Source organism: Peromyscus californicus, unplaced genomic scaffold (genome assembly GCF_007827085.1).
Source record: "Peromyscus californicus insignis strain IS unplaced genomic scaffold, ASM782708v3 Scaffold_7__1_contigs__length_154581171, whole genome shotgun sequence".
NCBI lineage: Eukaryota > Metazoa > Chordata > Mammalia > Rodentia > Cricetidae > Peromyscus > Peromyscus californicus.
This window is the reverse complement of record NW_026294595.1, coordinates 6,712,526-6,732,770: the sequence shown is the minus strand read 5'-3', so window position 1 is coordinate 6,732,770 and position 20,245 is coordinate 6,712,526. Positions and strand designations below refer to the sequence as shown.

General features: G+C 52.9%; 3 protein-coding genes across 7 annotated transcripts in view; all 3 read left to right on the top strand.

Moving 5' to 3' along the window:
* Eeig1 (estrogen-induced osteoclastogenesis regulator 1) overlaps positions 1 to 2,571 on the top strand; it is a 31,312-nt gene extending 28,741 nt beyond the window's left edge. The window contains exon 11 of the mRNA XM_052722875.1: positions 196 to 2,571. Within this exon, the coding sequence (XP_052578835.1) occupies positions 196 to 241 (46 nt within the window). The 3' untranslated portion in view covers positions 242 to 2,571. The remainder of the gene's footprint in view (positions 1 to 195) is intronic.
* Positions 2,572 to 3,943: 1,372 nt separating this feature from the next.
* Dpm2 (dolichyl-phosphate mannosyltransferase subunit 2, regulatory) lies at positions 3,944 to 7,021 on the top strand. 2 transcript variants are annotated; one of them, XM_052722876.1, is made up of 4 exons: positions 3,944 to 3,985; positions 4,290 to 4,379; positions 5,632 to 5,734; positions 6,406 to 7,021. In XM_052722876.1, exons 1-4 carry the CDS (start codon positions 3,959 to 3,961, stop codon positions 6,462 to 6,464), a joined length of 279 nt encoding a protein of 92 aa, XP_052578836.1. In that variant the 5' UTR covers positions 3,944 to 3,958; the 3' UTR covers positions 6,465 to 7,021. The 2 variants fall into 2 exon arrangements, with proteins under 2 accessions (XP_052578836.1, XP_052578837.1); XM_052722877.1 differs by having other exon boundaries at positions 3,945 to 3,993.
* A 122-nt stretch (positions 7,022 to 7,143) lies between these two features.
* Positions 7,144 to 19,679, top strand: Pip5kl1 (phosphatidylinositol-4-phosphate 5-kinase like 1). Of its 4 annotated transcripts, none has more exons than XM_052722874.1 (10): positions 7,144 to 9,068; positions 9,891 to 10,091; positions 11,167 to 11,220; positions 11,378 to 11,532; positions 11,748 to 11,872; positions 12,175 to 12,209; positions 12,300 to 12,355; positions 13,523 to 13,635; positions 13,874 to 14,030; positions 19,501 to 19,679. In XM_052722874.1, the coding sequence occupies exons 1-10, from the start codon at positions 8,520 to 8,522 to the stop codon at positions 19,520 to 19,522; spliced, it is 1,467 nt and encodes a 488-aa protein (XP_052578834.1). In that variant the 5' UTR covers positions 7,144 to 8,519; the 3' UTR covers positions 19,523 to 19,679. The 4 variants fall into 4 exon arrangements, with proteins under 4 accessions (XP_052578834.1, XP_052578831.1, XP_052578832.1 ...); XM_052722871.1 differs by lacking the exon at positions 19,501 to 19,679 and adding an exon at positions 16,978 to 19,493; XM_052722872.1 differs by lacking the exon at positions 19,501 to 19,679 and adding an exon at positions 14,921 to 15,755.
* The last annotated feature ends 566 nt before the right edge of the window (positions 19,680 to 20,245 follow it).

Here is a 20,245-nt window from a genome sequence, read left to right as displayed (position 1 = left end):
AGGGGATCAGGCACAGCTGTGGACCCCACTGACTCTTGGTACTGTCTCTGTCACCCTGAGCAAATGACTAAACACCACTGGGGCCTCAGTTCAGCCCGTCTGTAAGAGACTGACAGCAGTGATTGCATGTGAGGGACAAGGGCCTGGCCCAACTGGAGCATCAGAGGGATAAGCTCACCTTTCTCTTCCCTGCAGAGTCTCCTCTGGAGTCTATGAGCCAGTCGTGATTGAAAGCCATTGAGGGATGAGGTGGCCAGCTGAAGAAGGGCCCTGCCATCTCTTGTACCCAGGCCAACGGCATTCCTGGAGGAGCAGGAACCTGCCCTTCGGATCTGCTCTGCATTGCGTCTGTGCCTCCTTGTACTCTCGCCACACCAGCCCCCAAAGCATCATTCCATTGTCCTCTCATCCACCCTGGAACCACTGGTCCTGGGTGCCACTGTGAATATTGTCCTCTGAACCACTAGAAAACGGGGCAAGATGGAGCTATCCAGAACTGCCCAGACTAGAGAGGACCTGGGCCCAGCAAAGGACACAGCCACTCCTTCATGTTGGGGTGCTTGTGGCTGCCCCCCCACCCCCATGACCCACTTACTTCAGGAGCAACAGCTTCAGCCAGTCTAACAGGGCTCTTGCTCCTGTGCCCTTGCCCTTCAGGAGCTGGACCACCCCCAGAATCCTGCCACCTTTGACCCTCTGCTTCGTGCTTCAGCTGTCCTCTATGTCCTGAGGAGACCTGCTGGCAGCCTTCTCCTGGGAGCCAAGACCTCAGACCCCACCTCCCTCGTCAGATGTCCTCCTGCTGCCCTGCAGCCTGCACTTTGCACGTGCTTGTCCCCAGCACAGCCACTGGCCCTTGCCCTTCCCCAGGACTCCTGGGTGCTGTCTGCTGTGCAGCCAGACATAGGGTACAGTAGCCCGGCTGGAGCGTGGCACTGTCCCTGCCCTCTAATTATCCCCAGCTCAGACGGAGAGCAGAGCCTAGAAAGGTCTGAGCATCAAGGTGCCATCTGCCCAGGGCTGGGTCCTGAGCAGCTGGCCTTCCTGCAGGAAAGGAAGGGTAGGGCCCAGCTGTGCTGGGTAAGCAAAGGCCTCTTCCTCTGCTCATGTCAGCAGACCTGGCTGGGTTCCAGGCTGGAGAGGCAGTCGGCCAGGTGCCGGGCTGTGACTGGATGGACTGGAGCTGGCTTATTGCCAGACAAGCCTCTGCCTTCCTCTGGGCAAGGGGCATGCTTTTCCTGGGTAGTCTGGTCCTGTGCCCTGCTCAGGCCTTCCCCTTACTACCCACCCTCTTGATACCTCCCCAACTCTAGCACTTTCTGTCTGTCCCGTAATGTGCTTAAAGGATGGTACTGGCTGCCAGTCCAGCCCTGGATAAACTCGCGCCTCTTTTAAGTTTCACCCATTTTGTATCAACCCAGCAGGCTGGTGTTTTCCTTTTCCTCCTGAGTTCACAGTCCTGTTTCCTCCTCCCCCAGCAAGGGGAGGTAGGTGCCTCTGTTCCCCACTCCACCTTCATCTCAGCAGGGGTGGGGACGGGGTGGGACACTTGTTCTGCGGGTGGGGGATAGCTGGACTCCCCAGGTCCGGAGGTTCCTTGCCCGGTTTCTGTCTTCCTTAGCTAATGAGTTGGGCTGTGGTTTTAGAACTTCCTGGTGTTGGGACCAGAGCATTTCTTGGGATTTTGTTGCCATTATTTTCAACACCTGAGGACTCTTGGAAATGAATGTTAGAAGGTGCTGCCGAGGCAGGGCAGAACATGGCTGGAAAAGGTTCTGCTCAGCTCAGAGAGTCCTTTCCTGCCCAGCAGGTATCTGGCACTTTAAGGGACGCTGACGGTTCTGTTTCTTAGTGAGGTGACCCCCAGAAGATGGAGAGAGCACTACCCTTGCTGGTCTGTGACTGCCTAGTCGGAGCATTATTTCAGTCCGGTTCAAAATTTCAGGGCTCCAAACACAAAGCAGTTGGTCCTGTCAGGAGGGACTCCTCCAAACCAACCCTAGGGTCTGAACCAGATGGTCACTATGCCACATCCTCCCGTTCTAGGCATTGGCCTGAAAACATGGCCACAACCAAATGAACACTGACGCGAGCCAGAGACTAAGCCTTTCTCCAGCCTAAGGGTCCCCTTGAGCTCAGTGATTCCCACAGGGTGCCCAGAGCACCTGGACTTCAAATTCTATATACAGAGATAGGATTTATTAAGAGATATTTTTGGAAAGGAATTGGTCTATGCAATGCCAGTTTGGAACCTTGAAAGACAGTTTAATGTTTCTACTAAGGAGATACAAAATCATTATTTTTAGGATTCTTTTCTGGTTACTCCCACAACTGACCACACTGCATGGTCTGGCAGGATGGAGAAGGCGGGTCTTCCTCTGTGGGGAGGTGACTGGGGAAGAGGGTTTGCTTTTGTTTAATTCCCTCCTTTCTAACAATGTAGCGCTGCTCTCATTCCATGGGCTGTTTGTATCTCTGTCTCGGCTTATAGTAGAAAATAATGTCGTATGGGAAATCAGCCTAGTGTCAATGTTTGGTGGGGGGGGGATTAAACGTCGATGTTTTTGTTACTGTCTTGTTGTTTGTTTGTTTTGTTTTTCGAGACAGGGTTTCTCTGTGCAGTTTTGGTGACTGTCCTGGATCTCGATCTGTAGACCAGGCTGGCCTCAAACTCACAGAGATTCGCCTGGCTCTGCCTCCGGAGAGCTGGGATTTAAGGCATGTGGCACGGCCGCCCGGCTGTTTGTTTTTTTAATTATCTCATTACCATGTTCACTTGGGGGCCGAAATGACAGAAGCTAGCCATATATGTTACATATGCAGGGTGACTCGCCGGGAGAAAGCTTAGGAGGCCAGGGTTTTCCAATCCTGCCTCCAGTCATAATCCTCACACCCTTAAAACAAAACAAACAAACAAAAAACTCACCACCACCACCCCAAACTGGGTTTCTCTGTGTAGCCCTGGCTGTCCTTGAATTCAGAGATCCACTTGCCTCTGCCTCCTGAGTGCTGGGATTAAAGGTGTGCGCCACCATTGCCAAACTTTGCTTTTTTTAAAAAAACATTTTCAGTTCTATTTTGTGGGGAGTGAGCATGAGCAAAGGTCAGAGAACATGGCCAGGTGGTAGTGGCGCACACCTTTAATCCCAGCACTTGGAAAGCAGAGGCAAGTGAATGTCTGTAAATTCAAGGCCAGCCTGGTCTACAAAGCAAGTTCCAGGATAGCCAGAGCTGTTAAACAGAGAAACCCTGTCTTGAATATTTATCCATGACACTCCAGTGCTCAGGCACTCTGGACTTGGGGTGCTACTCACAGAAAAAACTGGTTAGAATACCTGGGACTGTGGGGACACAAAGGGAGCTGCTGCCTCAGGTGCAGACACGCAGGGCCATTCAGCAATCTGTGGCAGTCAGGACCTAGAAGAGGGCAGTGAAGGGAAGGCAACCAGCCAATGTGAGGGAGTATCATTCTCTCTCTGCCAGTGGAAACCCTCATGTGTGCTGGCTTGTCTGACCCCACCTCTCCTAGGCGGGGGGGGTTGGTGGTGTCATCATTCTACAATCTCTTTCAACAATTTCAGGACCAGACCAGGAAACAGTCTTTATTCTGGTGTCTGCTTCACTGACTCAGATTATGGCTTTCTGAGCCTCACTTTTCCCACGTGAAGGGGAAAAAAAAAAAAAAAAAACTTCCAACCTCGGGATGCATTTTGCTTGGTTTGGGACTGTGTTGTTTAAAGGAAGATTTTTGGTTGGGGAGGGTCTGACAGTGCTGTAGCCACAAAGACCAGGAAGTCCCAGCTACGTAGTTCCCTTCAGAAACTACATTTCCCGACATGCAAAGTGGGCGGGGTGGGGGACGTACCCGCACGTCTGTCCTGGACGGATTTAAGGACTACAACTCCCAGAGTACCACTCTAGCTTTACAAGGCGGAAAGTCCTGAACCAGGAACCGGATATGACCTGTTGCTCCGGCGAAACGCTGGTGAGATGGTGAGCCTCGGGGTGCGGTACCTCTGTGATTTTGGGATATCAGGGGTGAGGCCTGGAGACTCCTTTGGAGTTGGGGGGCTTGGGCTTTCCGAACCCGGATCGCTCTGCGGACCGCTGGTGGACAGGTGACACGGGCCCGGCGCGGCTTCCTAAACCGGAGAGCCACTTCTAGTCAGCCCCCGTGTACAGCTGCTGAACGAATGAGAAGCTTGGAGTGTAAACCGTCTGCGCGGACCCTCCTTTAGTGCGCTCGCAGGTCGAGTCATCTCGCCAGCTGAGCCCTCCTTTTTCTCCAGGCCACAGGGACAGACCAAGCGGTGGGGTTTGGCCTCGTCGCCATCAGCCTGATTATCTTCACCTACTACACTACTTGGGTGATTCTTCTGGTATGTGCCCTCCCATCTGCTCCCCCCCCCCCCCAGTCCACCTTCATCCTGCCCTGGATCTCTTAACAAACCGACCCCTAACACGACTTAAGCAGCTCTGCATGCCAAGCACTGCTGGATGCTTGGCCTGCCCTAATTTCACGAAATCTCCACTATGATTGCTGATGGTGTCTATATTTTATAGATGAGATTGAGACGCAGGGAGAAGGGTAAGGCGCAGCCTCTCAACTGCTGTACTGTGAGATTAGCCCCACCTCCTGGGTGTAGCAATCGCCAGTGGTTTTTATTAACACCTTGAGGCTTTCTCTCTTTTTTTAATGTGGGAAAATTTGTTAGTTATTGCCTAAAAGTGCATTGTGTTTGAAAAGGGGGATCTTGCAGTACTTAGTATCCTTTAGAGAAAAAAATTAGGGGCCTGGAGAGATAGCTCAGTGGTTAAGAGCAATGGCTGCTCCTCCAGAGAACTGGGGGTTCAAGTCCCAACACTCCCATGGCCAGTTACAACCGTCTGTAACTCCAGTTCCAGGAGATCCAGCCAAAGTGCCTGAAACAGCAGTGCTGCTTGAGTGTTAGGAGCTGGAGATCCAGGGCTTGGATGAGGTATACCTGCATGCATGTGCACATATATATAAAATCAAAAAATAAAATAATTTAAAAAGACCTAGAGTACCTGCATTCCAAAGGCAGAGGACGGTGGGTCTCTGTGAGGCCAGCCTGGTCTACAGAGCAAGTTCTGGGTCAGCCAGGGCTATGTCATGAGACCCTGCCTCAGGAAACAAAAAGAATGATTTCCAGCACTCAGAAGGCTAAGGCAGTAGTTCCAGGCTACCTGAGATAATATAATGAGACTTGTCAAAATACGTATCCATGCCGGGCGGTGGTGGCGCACGCCTTTAATCCCAGCACTCAGGAGGCAGAGGCAGGCGGATCTCTGTGAGTTCGAGGCCAGCCTGGTCTACAGAGCGAGATCCAGGAAAGGCGCAAAGCTACACAGAGAAACCCTGTCTCGAAAAAACCAAAAAAAAAAAAAAAAAAAAAAAAAAATACGTGTCCATACCCAGAAGAGCCAAGGCTGGGAACCCCTTGGGGATTCCTCATAAATTCTTTGCTAGGCTGGGGATGCCATCAGGGCAGGTCCTCAGTACCCAGTGCTGTCAGTGGGTTCAGCCCCTTGGACAGAGGCGGTGGGATGGCTTCCCCTTTGGGCTGGGTAAGATGAGCAGTACTCACCGAGCTCTTCCCTCGGTGGCAGCCGTTCATTGACAGCCAGCATGTCATCCACAAGTACTTCCTGCCTCGCGCCTACGCTGTCCTCATCCCACTGGCCACAGGCCTCCTGCTACTCCTGTTTGTGGGTAAGTCTCCCGTTCTCCAAAGGTCTCCTGATCCAGGGCAGGGTGTCTCGAAGGCTGGCCACTCACCCCGGTGTGCTTCCACACTTTGGCACTTGCTGTACATCTGCTTAGAAGCTACTTGTCCCCAACTCTCCCTGGGGTTTTCCTGTTCCTCCTTAAAGTCCACAGGCAGAAACCCCTCTGGTCCTCCCAGTGCTTCAGGCTCTAGGGGCAGTAAGGAAACGCCCCCCCTTTCCTGTCCCACCCTTCTCTTCATCTTCACTGTTCACCCCTCTTGTCACCTTGCATCTCTTACTGCTTCTGTGGGTTGGGGACTATGTCTTCATCATGACAGCGTTCTAGGCTCTAGCACCGGAGCGGCCCTGGGCTAGTGCTAGCAGAGTGGCTCGGAGGATGGATGATGGGATGGGGTGCTGCTAGGTAGGAGGGCAGATATATGAGTAGATGGATGGGTAGATCATTCCCCATGAAACCTGAAGCCTTCAACAAAGCACCTTGTGTTCACTTGGTGATGGTTGACTCTCCGTGAGTGGCTGTGTGGCTTAAGGAATGACTGGGAAGGCACGCCTGCAGGGTGTTTGTTTGGGAGCCCGGCCTTGCATGTGGGTCACCTTGCCCTGGTCGTCCAGCCTTCACTTGAGTCCTCCCAGTCCTTTCTCTCTGTGTTCCAGGATTGTTCATCACCTACGTGATGCTGAAGAGCCAGAGGGTGACCAAGAAGGCTCAGTGAAGGTCCAGCAGGGATGAGACTACCAGAGCCTTCTCCATAGCTCCTCCAGGGAAGGGACCAAGGGTCACAGCCTGCAAGACAGTCATCCTGGCTGTGCTGAAACCCTCTTCAGGAGGCGGAGCTGCTTACAACTCAACTCTGACAAACTGGAGCCCTCCTCTCTTACTTGTCCTTCCAGAAGTCGAGAGGAAGGTGGATTGGGACCTCTCCCTCGCCCCCTTCAGGCTCAGGGCCTGAACCTTGCTGGTCCTGCCCACCAGTCAAAGCTCCCTGCCACTCCCACTGGGTTCCGCTCCCGGTTTTCCCCTTGTCATGTGCTGATGGACAGAGCAGGTTCCGGTTGTGTGCAGCCTCCCTGCCTCTGTTCAAACCCTGTCCCTTCACACGGCAGCTCTTCTGAGTCTGACACTGTCCAGACCCCGTGAGGACTTCTGGACCCAGAAAGCCCTAGGGAAAGACTGACAGACCACAGAACCCTGAGACATCCAGGCAGCCGCCCCAGGTCCCAGCTGGCCTGTTTGGGAAAACTTACAAATAAATGTTGATCATGGTGTTTATCTCTCTGACGTCCTTGCTTTGGGGAGACTGGCTGGAGGAGCTTCCGAGATTGCCTAGTTGAGCAGTGAGGGTACCTCAGGTGCTGCCTCTGTGCTGGCCTTATGCTAGACATAGGGTCAAGCAGGGACTGGGACAGACATGGTCCTGACTGGGTAAAAGTCACAGCTGGGGAGTCAACAGAAGCCTGGCACACTTTAAGTCTTGTGGAGCCCAGGCTGGCATTAAACTACGTAGGTGAGGATGGCCTTGAACTTCTGATCTTTTTTTGTCTCCATTTCCCCAGGGCTGGGACTCCAAGGTTGGGACACCACACCTGAGGTCTGAATGTAGGGTTCATGTGTGCTCGGCAAGCTTGTGTCCCTCACCGTGGCTCCTTCCCCCGTCTCATCTACATAACCCCAAGTTGTATCAGTTCTCACTCCCCTTTTCTCATGCTCTCTCCAGCCCCCTTTTGGATACAGAGCCACCTCTCCCTAAAAAAGTGAGGGTCTCAGCTCTGCGCTTCCCTACCACTCTGGCTCCTGATGGCTTCTCAAAAGTACCTATCGGGCTGGAACCATGTCTTAGCAGTTCTCCAGAGTTCAGTGCTAACGCCCACATTAAGTAACTTCCAAATGCCTGCCATTCCAGCCACTGACCCGTGTAGATGCCACTGCCCCCCCACACGTATGCACACACATGGGTAGGTAATTTTAAAGATGAATAAACATTCTGAAGCCCGCACATCTAACATCCTTCTCACCTTCCCCTCCAGTTCCTCCGGGTCGTCCCTCCCACTGTCCCAAGGCTCATGACAGCGACTATAATTACTACAGCCACTGTGGTGTTTTACTTGTGGGGGCACGTCAAGGCCTGTGCACCCCCACTCCCGTCATTCCGATCCTTGCTTCTCAAGCACCAGTTTGTGCAGGGCACTGAGGCAGGAAGTGAGGTCCATGTGGCTCCTGCCCTGGTGGCACTCCCATTTTAGGAGGTTTGATGTAATAAACCAATACATGAGCAAGACAATCTCTGCTCATGTCAAGGGTGATGAGAATAAAGGTCATGTGGTCCAGAGTGTGGGGGAAGTGCATAGAGTCCTGCAAGGTGGCGAGAAGGATCAAGGCAAGTAAAAGTCCAGACAGGAAGGGGAAAGCCTAGAGGAGGAAGCTTGCAGCGGGGCTCAGGGCAGGCAGGTGTTTGGAGTCAAGTCTAGAGCAGGGCAGATGGCCTGGGCCACGGTGGGGTGTTTGAATTCTGTTCTACTGCCAAGACAAGTCACTCGAGGCTTAAAGTACCAGAGTGACATCATCCTGTCTATGCTTTTAAAAGATCAGGCTAGAACTGTGTCCCTCCAGCTAGTTCACCACGAAATCTCCGGAATCTGGCTCCGCTCTGGCCCCCAGTGGGTGCTTCAAATCATACGGAAGGATGTGCTGACTTCTGTACGACCTGGCGATAGTCATTTCTTTCTATGCGTTTAGTTTCTTCACTAGAGAGACAGTCAATGGGAATTCCATGTCTACAAAGATCCGAGGCTCACGACTTAGGCTACCTGCCTCCAGAACCAGCACCAGAAAACCACATAGTCGGTCCAGAAGGAAATTGAAAGGAGAGCTCGTTCTCCAGCATCCCAGCCAATGCCCAGCGGCCCCGTCCAGCCAGGGCGAGAGTTCGGAAGATGTTTCATCAGCGGAGGTGGAACCCTCAGGCAAAAGCCAGAGCTCCATTCCCAGATTGGGCACAACCGTGACCAGAAAGCCCATTCTCCGGCAGCCCAGTCAACGCTCGGCGGCCCCGCCCGGCCAGGACCAGGGTCCCGCGGATGCTGCAGCCGCGGAGGTGGGATCCGCCGGCCAAGGCCAGAGCCCGCTTCGCGGATTGGGCGTAACCATGACAGGAGCCTTGCGATTGGCCTTTCGCAATGCAGAGGTGGAACTTGATTCCTGCACCGGGGCCTCGGGGACACAGCAAAAGCCAGAAAAGCTGCAGCTGGGGGCGATGGCCGCTCCAAGCCCTGGGCCCCGCGAGGTAGATGCGGACCGAACCGGGACAGAAAAGGGAAGGGTGAGTGAGCAGGTCCCGCCTTCCTCTTGGCCAGAGGTGTGGACACGCCCCCATCTCAGTCAGGGTGGGACTTTGCTCTGGAAAAACCAGGACACGCCCCACATGGGCGCAGGTATAAAAGGGGTGGTGATCAGGTGGGTGTCTCTCCTCCCCAGGTCTTCCTCAGTTTGCTCCTCAGGAAAATGGGGATGATAAGTTCTTCCATAAGGCTGTTAAGAGCTCAAGCTCTCAGCTTTGAGCATATGATGGGTCTCCACTAGCAGTGGGTCAGCTGGTATGATTTCAGCATCCATTTGACCCTTCTTGCTGGCACAGAAGAACACAGCACAGAGGAGGAACAGGATGGATCTGCCAGCATCCTAGCGCCTGCTGGCAAGGCTTCATGTGAAGGCAGCTGAGGCACAGCAGTAGCCGATAACGTGTAACAGACCTTACACGCTGCCAGGGGGAAAAGGCCCGATTGACCTAAGGTCAGGCAGACTCAACTGGGCTTGACTATAGAAGGCATGCTCTGGGCAGATGCAGGACAGGGAAATGGATGGGATCAAGACCCATGATGTGAAAGGCACATAGAATAAATAAAAAAGAACGTGGGGAAAAAAAAGCACGCTCTGTCTACATCCTATTTGGATACCAGGTGCCAGGTGCTGTGTGGCCCCTCAACACCTGGGGCGTGGCTATAGCATTATCCCTGTGTTTTATGGCTGAGGAAGAGAAAGATAAGAAGATTTCGAATGAGTGAAAGTAGGATTTGAACCCGTGTGCGTTTTCCTTTGGAGACACCACTACATGCTCTTTGTTTCCTGTACCTCTTCCCATCAGACCCAGGCCCCCTCCCTGGAGGCTGGAAACAGGCCAATTGCCTCAGGGAGTCACCGTGGCTTCTTGTTGAGCCTTCGAGACAAGCAGAATCGAGTGGGCCTGTTTGAGATCAATCCAGGGCATGAACTGCACAGAATGACGCAGATGTTGCAGGAAGGGCTCTGGGCTGCCACCCAGGTCTCCATGGACAACCCACCCAAGGTGAATGGCCAGTCCATCCCATGCCACTCAAACCCCAAGAGGGAGACCCCGCTCGCTATCTGTCTTGCTAATACTGTGACACTGGGGATCAGAGAGACCTACAAAAAAGGGGGAGGCAGGGATGTGTGTCAGGAAGCAGAAATTCTGGGGTGGGAAGCTGGAAAGCCTAGGAGGTATGAAGGGACTTCCTGCTTCAAGCGGTGGATGTGTGCTTCAGGTGGGCCTCTCTCTCTCTCTCTCTAGGCCTCAGTATCCCCATCTGTATAATGGGTGGAGGGGTTACTACCCACTGGTTACTGAGACCCCCCCCCAGGCCCTGCTAGCTTGCAGAGTTAACAAGGGCCCCTACCCCCACCCAGCCTAACCCAGCCCATCCTCCCTGGATCAGGCTGGGCCACGCTGGCTCAGCAGACAGGGTCACCTAACTGCCAACTCAGCAACCCAGCAGGCGGGTGAGCCTGTATGTTGTCTGTGTGTGCACAGTCCAACCAGGCTGGAGGAAATTCCCTAGACCACAGCCTGACTTCATCACCTGCAGAAAATCTCCTATGGCTCCTTGAGACTGAGTACAGCCTGAAGATACCGTTGGTGGCCGGGCTGCCTGTCCAGTCTCATCCATTTCAGTTCTGGGCTCTAAACACCTGAATCCTCTTACCCTGCCCTGGCTGCCAGTACTGAGGACCCTGTTTCTCCAATCCATCCCCTTCAGGTTTCTGCTCAGAGGTCACCTTGCCCAGTCTGGTTCTCCTGGGCACACCTGGCAGATCACTTGACTTTAGGGGCATTTCCTTCTGCTGGGGTGTAATCTGGTTGTACACAGCCAGCATGAGTGTTTGAAAGCATGTAGCAGGCTTGAACTCACAGCCTGGTGCTGAAGACTCACCCATGGGGCCCTGCCTCAGGTCTCCGCCATCCTTCCTCCAGCCCTGGGTTAACCAGAAGCCCAATTGCTAGCAAGACTCATAGGGTCCCTGTTTGATAAAGTAATGGACAAGGCCAGGTGTTGTACTCAAAATCTCCGGGTAGGTGATGGCAGACCCTGACTTTCTCTGAACCCCTCTACCCACCCCTGCAGGGACCTCCCACCCAGAAGGATTTCTCGGAAGTCATGACCCAGGTTCACCAAGAGGTAAGGAGCCCAGCAGGAATTGGAGTCTGCCTTGGCGCCTTCCTCCTTAGCTGTGAGTGGCAGTGATGGCTTGTTCTCAGGACCTTGCCGGACCCTGCCTCTCCGGAACCAGGACCCACGTGGGTGGACTCCCTCGGGGCTACTCTCTCCCCTACAGGGCTTCGAGCTGGGAACCCTGGCCGGTCCGGCTTTTGCACGTCTGAGGCAATACCTAGGTCTGACTGAAGAAGACTATCAGGCTACTCTGGGCCCCGGTGGTCCCTACCTTCAATTTATCAGCACCTCCAAGAGCAAAGCCAGCTTCTTTCTGTCGTGAGCTTGCAGCCAGGGTGGGGCGGGGTGGGGGCTCGGTTCCAGGCTGGCGGAATGGCCATGGGCAGAGAGGAGCAGGGCCGGAGGAAGGTGGGATGAAGCGAGGGAGGGTGGCCAGACACATCCACGCTCATGCAAAAGCAGGGGCACGAAAGAGACTGGGTCAGAACTGCTCCAGCCAAGCCTGGACAGTGACTGCTCTTTCTCACCGGCAGCCACGACCAGCGCTTCTTCCTGAAGACCCAGAGGCGCCACGAGGTGCAGGTGCTGCTCGCCCACCTGCCCCGCTACGTGCAGCACCTGCGGCGGCACCCACACACGTTGCTGGCACGGTTGCTGGGTACGCGGCTGGAGGAGGGTCCTAAACCGCAAAGTGCCTGGGGAGGGAGGGGTCTGTGGACGGGGCGGAGCCCAAAGTGGCCGATTTGGGATGGATCGTCTCGGGCCCGTGTTTCCGGGTAGGACCTCACTGATTCACAAGGGACACAGATTCAGAAGGGAGTCTGGGACGGGACTGGAGTGACAGGCTCAGGAATGCGGTGGGTCTTAAGAAGGATGCGTGGCCTGGAGCAGGGAACTCCGGTCACATGGATCCGCGATTGCGGAGTTAGAGCCTTCACCTGGTGCCTTGTCCTCTTCCAGGGGTGCACAGTCTGCGCGTGGCTCGCGGGAAAAAGGTGGGTGTGGCACAGGCGAGGTGGCTCAGCAGCTGGGGGCTGCTGGAGGGTGAGATCCGGGCTTCCCTCACTCGCCATCCCTGTCCCCAGATGTACTTCATCATCATGCAGAGCGTCTTCTACCCTCCCAGCCGCATCTCTGAGAGGTGAGACCATCTGAAGCGGATACACGGTTCCGATGCCACAGTGAAATCTGAGGCTGCGATTCTTACCCGCTAGACCCCAAATAGGCCCAGGAAGAACTGATCCTCCCAAGATCCAGTAGGCAGGAGACAGAGCTCTCCATCACCCACTTCTCTTAAAAATGCGTTAAGTTGTTTGCGTTCTTTTCTCTTTGAGGGGCCAGGATTGGGACAGAAGCCAGTGTTTTGTACATGTTAGGCTCACCACTGAGCTACATCTCCCTCCAGATCTTTTTTGTTTAATTTTTAGTTTGAAACAGTCTCCGTAGTCCAGGTTAGTTTCCAGCCTTCCATTCTCTCGCCTTATCTCCCCAGTACTGGGATCACAGGCCACTGTACTAGCCACCTTCATTTTACAGTTGATAAACTGAGGAAGTCTCATAGGATCAGAGAACAGGACAGGTGATATGGTTCAGTCAATCAAACCACCTGCACGCGAGCCTGAGGACCCGAATTCAGTCCCCAGTACTCACACGGTAGAAAGCCATGTCCAACTCTCTCAAGTCATGGACAGGCACCATGCACTCATATGCACATAGAAATAAATAAATGGCCGGGCAGCGGTGGCACACACCTTCAATCCCAGCACTCAGGAGGCAGAGGCAGGAGGATCTTTGTAAATTCAAGGCCAGCCTGATCTACAAAGCAAGTTTCAGAATAGTCAGGCCTGTTACAGAGAGAAACCCTGCCTCTAAATAAATAAATAAATAAATAAATAAATAAATAAATAAATAAATAAATGTAGTTGAAATTGGAGAACAGATCCACCCTACTGGTGAGATCCTTTCCTGGCAGACAAGATACTGAGAAACAGGCAAGGCAGGGCTTATGCCTGGGTTGGACTTGCAAAGGTCTGAGTTCAAATCCTTGTTCTGTTCTTTGCTTACCCTGTGACACAGGCAGGTTAAAGAGATGCTTGCGCCTCTATTTCTGCATCTCTAACATGGGCACAGTCTAAGGGGGTGCTGAGCCTCTATTTCTGCATCTCTAACATGGGCACAGTCTAAGGGGGTGCTGAGGTTTGGAGGTGTCAGGAAGTGTCATCCCTAGTGATTTAGCCCATACAGGAACAATCACATCTGGGAAGCTCTTACTTCCAGTGATTTCTGTGTGTCCCCTACCTCCTCCAAGGTATGACATCAAGGCCTGTGAGCTGAGCCGCTGGGTGGAGCCAGTTCCCGAGGGCAGCCCCCTTCTCCTGGTGCTGAAGGACCTCAACTTTCAGGGAAAGACCATTAACCTGGGTGAGTCACATGATGTCGCTATCTCCTCTTCCTCCACTCAGGGTGAGCTTTGGGAGCGGGTCCCTAGTACTTTGCCCAGATTCTTAGCAGCCCAGGACTTTGATCCTTGCTCTAGACTCCCACAAATGGAGTGCATGGCAAGTCACCGGCCGGGGATGGCAGTGACGTTCCCACTTTTGGGGCAAGTGCAGGTGCAGCCACCACAGAAGGACTCAGCTGGGGTCTGGTGCTCTCACAGGACCCCAGCGGAGCTGGTTCCTCCGCCAGATGGAGCTGGACACCGCCTTCCTGCGGGACCTCAATGTGCTGGACTACAGTCTCCTGGTGGCCTTTCAGCTTCTCCACAAAGACGAAAAGGGCCAAAAGGACCGTGGCAGCATTTTCCGTACAATCAGGTGAGCCCTGCCTCCATGAGTGATGGCAAGACGGGTGTGGAAAGAGAGGTGTAAGTGTAAGACTCCCTTTCCTCTGATGGCATGGCCCAGGCTTGGAGGCTGGGAAGTACTCATGTGTGTGTGTGTGTGTGTGTGTGTGTGTGTGTGTGTGTGTGTATGCTGGAGGCAAGGGACCCAGACTGACCACAGCAGAGGACAGAACTGAAGGGCCCTAACTGGACAAGGTTTATTTTGGTTTTTCGAAACAGGGTTTCTCTGTGTAGCTTTGCGCCTTTCCTGGATCTCACTTTGTAGACCAGCTGGGATTAAAGGCGTGCACCACCACCGCCCAGCCGGACAAGGTTTTAATGATGGTTTGAGCACTCTGCTATTTTCTGGCAGGACCTATGGGGCCACCAGAGGTTTCTGAGCAGGGACAAGACCCATTTAGTTTTGTGCCCTCTTACCCAGTCATTCCATCCCTAGACCTCTGAAGTCACCGCCACTGGCATCATCGTGTCCTGTGTAGAAGTAGCTGTCACTCTGTCCATGTTGACTAGAATTGTTTCTCACCTTCCGGGTGTGACAAACAAGCTCAGAGCAGGCGAGGGATGTCAAAAGGCTCCTAATCCCATAACAGTTCTCCCAGGCTCACCCCTGTGCTTGAACAGAAAGGTCATTTAAGAGGCCAATCCTGCTGAATGTGGTCTTTAAAGCAGACCTTTAATCCCAGCACTCGGAGACAGAGGCAGGTGGATCTCTGAGTTCGAGGTCAGCCACTGTCTGAGACCCTGTCTCAAATAGCACCAACCCTGAATCCAAGCCCGTTGGTCTCATGCATGGCCGGGGAAGTGAAAGAGAGGTTGCCCTCAGCTTTCATGCAGTTTCTGTTCCTGCTCCATCTATGGCAGAGGCTTTGGGGTGAAGGAGATTGGAGCAGGATCCAGACTCCCCACAGTCACGGCCCAAGCATGCCTGGATCAGATGTTGAAGGAACATCCATGGAGCAGTGTCATTCAAGCCAGCTCTTGCCCACTGCCAAGTCATCATGTTGAGTATTTCCCAATAGGCTCTTCATCGCTGCCCCACACCTTCCTAGCTTCCAGGTTAATCCCGCCCAGGCTCTTCTGCCACCCATTTTGACTGGTCCATACTGTAATGGGGCTCGTCTCTAATTGGTTGTCTTTTCTCCAAGAGCCCGCCCTCAGCATAGCTCTATAGCAGTGGTTCTCAACCTGTGGGTCTTGACCCCTTTGGGCTGCATACCAGATATCCTGCATATCAGATATTTACGTTATGTTTCATACCAGTAGCAAAGTTACAAAGTAGCAGTGAAAATAATCTTATGGTTGGGGGCCACCACAATGTGAGAACTGTATTAAAGGGTTGCAGGGTTAGGAAGGTTGAGAACCACTGCCCTATAGCGTCCACTCCAGGACAAGGTAGAAAAGTTGAACTTGCTTTTCCTGGGATTTGGCGACTGGGGAACCTGCGCCTAAGAGAGATCACAGGTCTACAAACTGGGGCTAGACTGTTCTCGGTTCTTCAGCTCTATGAGCCTAAGGCTTCTACAATTGGACTATCCACAAACAGAGGTTTAGGAGATTCAAGATGAGGGCCAGGTTGCATGACCAAAATGCTTGAAATTGGTCTTCCCCAACAGAAATATAATTCAATCTACAGCCCTATGTCTCATTCATAGGCCACAAGTGGCTGCTGAGTCTTTGAAATATAGAATTAATTTTTTCCCTGGTAGCCTCATTTATAAAGTTTTTTTTTTTTAAAGGGGGGCGCTGGTAGCTGGGCATGGTAGCACATGCCTTTAATCCCAGCACTCGGGAGACAGAGGCAGGCAGATCTCTGTGAATTCGAGGCCAGTCTGGTCTATAGAGTGAGTTCTAGCACAGCCAGGTCTGTTACACAGAGGAACCCTGTCTTAAAAGGGGGGGGGGACCAAAAATTTAAAAAATAATATTGAGGGGGCTGTAGAGATGGCTCAGTGGTTAAAAGCACTGACTGCTCTTCCAGGGGACCTGTGTTCAATTCCCAGCACCGACATGGCAGCTCACAACTGTCTATAACTCCAGTTCCAGGGAACCCAACACCCATGGCAAAATACTAATGCACATAAGATAAAAATAAATAAATGTAAAAACCCATACCTTTAAAAATAATAATATTGAGCCGGGCGGTGGTGGCGCACGCCTTTAATCCCAGCACTCGGGAGGCAGAACCAGGCGGATCTCTGTGAGTTCGAGGCCAGCCTGGGCTACCAAGTGAGTCCCAGGAAAGGCGCAAAGCTACACAGAGAAACCCTGTCTCGAAAAACCAAAAAAAAAAAAAATAATAATATTGAATCAATATATTTGATTATGCCGCATGTGGTGGCACACGCCTTTAATTCCCAGCACTTGGGAGGCATAGGCAGGTGGATCTCTGAATTCAAGGCCAGAATTTGAGTGAGTTCCAGGACAGCCAGGGCTGTTACACAAAGAAACCTTGTCTCAAAAATCCAAAAAAAAATTTTTTATTTTATTTTATTTCATCAACCTAAAAGTTGATGAGATCGTTTGCATTATTTTTCAATACTGCCTTTTGTAAAGATTTTATTTTTAAATTACTGTGTGAATATGAGTGCACGGCCTGCGGAGGCCAGAAGATGGCGATGAATCCCTTGGAGCCGGGGATTCAGGAGTTACAGGCAGTTTTGAGGGGCTCTTGGTTTATGCTGGGAGCTGAACTCTGGTCCTCTACAAGAACAGCAAGATGGCTGAGCCACCTCTCCAGCCCCTCACTGCTGACTTTGAAGTTCAGTTTATATTGGAGCCTGATGCTTCCCATGACACTGGCTGTATTTCAAGGGCTCAGCAGCCACTGTGGCCAGTGCCTGACGGTCAAGTATGCTATTCCTCAGCCTCCTAGGCTCGCTGGTTGGGAGGGGACGGCTTTATCCTATTCCCACACCTAGGTCCGTACATGGTGCTCCAAACTCGTGGGGGGCGGAGGACCAGAACCGCCGGCTGCTGCCCGACGTCCCCAACGCCCTCCATGTCTTGGACGGGCCAGACCAACGTTATTTTCTGGGCTTGGTGGATCTGACCACCGTCTATGGGCTTCGCAAACGGCTGGAGCATCTGTGGAAAATGATGCGCTATCCAGGCCAGTCCTTCTCCACGGTCAGACCGGCTCTCTACGCCCGTCGCCTCTGTCAGTGGGTGGAGATGCACACCGAGTGACTCGACTCCCACCTGTCTGCGTTCTCCTCATCTGGACAAAGGGCATGAGCCCACAACAGTTTTCCAGCGATACCCAGGAGCTAGCTGCAGTTTCTGCTTTAGCCACAGGAGGGCAGCATCCCCTAACTAATGCTGTAACTACTCAGCCCTATCCGGTGATGGTGCTGTACCCTGTTTAGAGAAAGGACTCTCCCCCCCCCCCCTTAGCTCATTTACTATTAAAAAAATGTTGGTATTCTCTTTTTACAGACAGAGAAATGGAGGCTCATGGGGTGAAGGGGGTGAGAGAGACCATTCAGCAATAAATGCTGTAAGCAGCCTGCACCATGCCTTGGACCTGGGAACTTAAGAGTCTTGACCACCCAGCTCCTGTAGCCAAAGCCTCACACTCTGGAGAGGGGAAAGTGGAGGCTTTGCCCCCTTGTCCCAATGGGGGAACAAGTCCAGAGGGTTTGTTTTTGTTTTTGTTTTGTTGCTGTTGTTTTTCGAGACAGGGTTTCTCCGTGTAGTTTTGGTGCCTTTCCTGGATCTTGCTCTGTAGACCAGGCTGGCCTTGAACTCACAGAGATCCATCTGGCTCTGCCTCCTGAGTGCTGGGATTAAAGGCGTGCGCCACCACCGCCCGGCTAAGTCCAGAGGTTTAAGGTGCAAGTTAGGAGCAAGACTAGCCCCGGACACTAGGCCTCCCAACGCCCAGCTCTGATTAAGGCTCCACAGTTCCCCTCTGGGAGACAAGTAGAAGATGAAGCCGAGGCAGGCCTCCTGGAGTTGGCTGGGAGGTGACCTGTCACCGTTGATCTTGAATGACCTCTCAGTCCCCTGTCAAATGAGGAAGCTTCAGTGGCTAGCCCAAGGGTTTTAGACTGGCCTGTAGAGTCCCTTCCTCTGGGAAACCAGCATGGCCTCTGACCCCAATCTGATCCAGTTTTGCTCAATGGCCTTTTCTTCCAAGGTGCTGTAGAGCCTGGCTGTGTTTCCCAGGCATGGTGCTAACCCCTGCCTCCCTGCTCTAATGTGTGAAGTAGAAATGGTGCACACAGACCTCAGGAACTCATTCGACACTGCCTGGGCAGCTGCCCAAAACAGGCTCTCTCCTGGGATACACACAGTTGGGAAGAAGGCTAGGCCCAAAGTCCCAGGAAAAGGAACCATTACCAAATCACCTCACAGATGGTGTCAGGAGGGAAGGGGCCTTATCTTCTAAGCTGAGACCAGAAGGGTCAGACGTGTCCCTGTTAGGTTCCAGGCCAAGAGCACAGTGAAGGACCTGGAATTTGGGAGAAAGTAAACATCTTAGCAAGAAGTAGCATTGTGGGGGGTGTGGGGAGGGGTGTTGAGGGATGCCCCCCCCCCCCCAGGACTGGCCGGCTAGGTTCCTGGAAAAGCCTCCCAATAACTCTTCTATTGGCCCATCGGATATGGCCAGACTTTGAAAAGTGGCTGGTTGCGGACAGGGCCAGGAAGGGAGGGCAGAAGAGGTTAGCCTCAGTGGAACATTCCAGGAATTGGTACTTTTCAGACAGACACATGGCCTGTTCTGGGTGTTCTTGGACGATTACTCTGTGTAGGGATTTGTTCTTGGTTGGCAGGAAGTTGAGAAAGTGTGTTCAGCTTCTGATGCCACCCACAGGTGTCCGGCTGGGGATGTAGGAAGGTAGAAGGGGCCAGAACAGGAGCTGGGATCTGCTCCCACATCTTCTGGGGTCTGGCTCCCAGGGGATTGACCTTGAACTCAGAGCCCTGAGGTCACACACAAAGGTGACAACTTTGCCTCTACCTGGGAACCTTGACAGGGCCTGAGGATGTGTGGGGAGTGACCTAAGACCTCAGAGACCCAGGCCTGCCGGCTCTCCTGCCTTGTTTTGTATGTGTGGGTACCATGTGGGTGCTGAAGGTGATAACATCAGCATCTGGAAATGAGTCTAATGGGCACATGGGCATGAGAACAAGGGAACTGATTCACAGAGTGACTTCTTGGTGCACAGCTGGGGGCTGGGGTGCCTAATGCCTGTAATCCCAGCATTCATGGGGCTGAGCAGGGTCCAAGACTACCCGGGAGTGTGCTGGTGAGTTTCCATCAACTTGACACAAAGTAGGGTCATTTGGAAAGAGGGAACCTCAGTGGAGGAAATGCCTCCATCATTGACCTATAGGTATATCTTTGCGGGTATTCCTTCCTCTCTTCCTTCCTTCCTTTTATTAATGAGTGATGTGGGAGTGCCTAGCCTACTGTGGGTGGTGTCTCCCCTGGGCAGGTGGTATAGGAAAAGTGGTTGAATGTGAGTCTGAGGAACAAGCCAGTGAGCAGCACCCTCCATGGCCTCTGCTTCAGTTCCTGCCTCCACGCTCCGGCCTTGAGTCCCCGCCCTGACTTCTTCCCTCAGTGAAGACTGTGATGCGGAACTGCAAGCCGAAATAAACCCTTTGTCATGTTGCTTTTGGTCCTGGTGTTCGTCACAGCAACAGAAAGCAGACTGGGACAGCCACATAGGAAGATCCTGTCTGATATGATAAAATAAACTTGGGGTGTACCATTGGAAAGGGTCCTCCTGAGGAGCTGAGGTTTGAGCTGAGTGACAGGGAGTCCCACTAGGCATGTGGCTGGAGCAGCCCGGGGGGAGAATGCAGGAAATGCAAGGTCCTGCCATAGGAATGCGCTGGATGTGACAGCGGCTTCCATGAGGGATTCCATTCTTGTCCCCAGAGGCCCAGAGGCCAGTGAGAGGGCAGTAGGAACTCCACAAAAACCAAGCTGAAGTGCCTCTCTGGGACTACAGAATTTTCTGGTAGTGCCCTGAGTCACCACTGCCCTTCTCTCACTGGGAGAGGGGGGACAGCTCAGGCAAAGGCTGTATTGACATAATCAGTGCAAAACTTTGGCTGTGTGGAAAACAGCCTGAGCCATTAATCCCAGCTCTCAACCCTCTGCCCCAGCTAGCAGAGGAAGCCCGATCTTGGTAAGCCCGAGGCGAGGTCTGTCTCAAATATGTAGGACTCTGT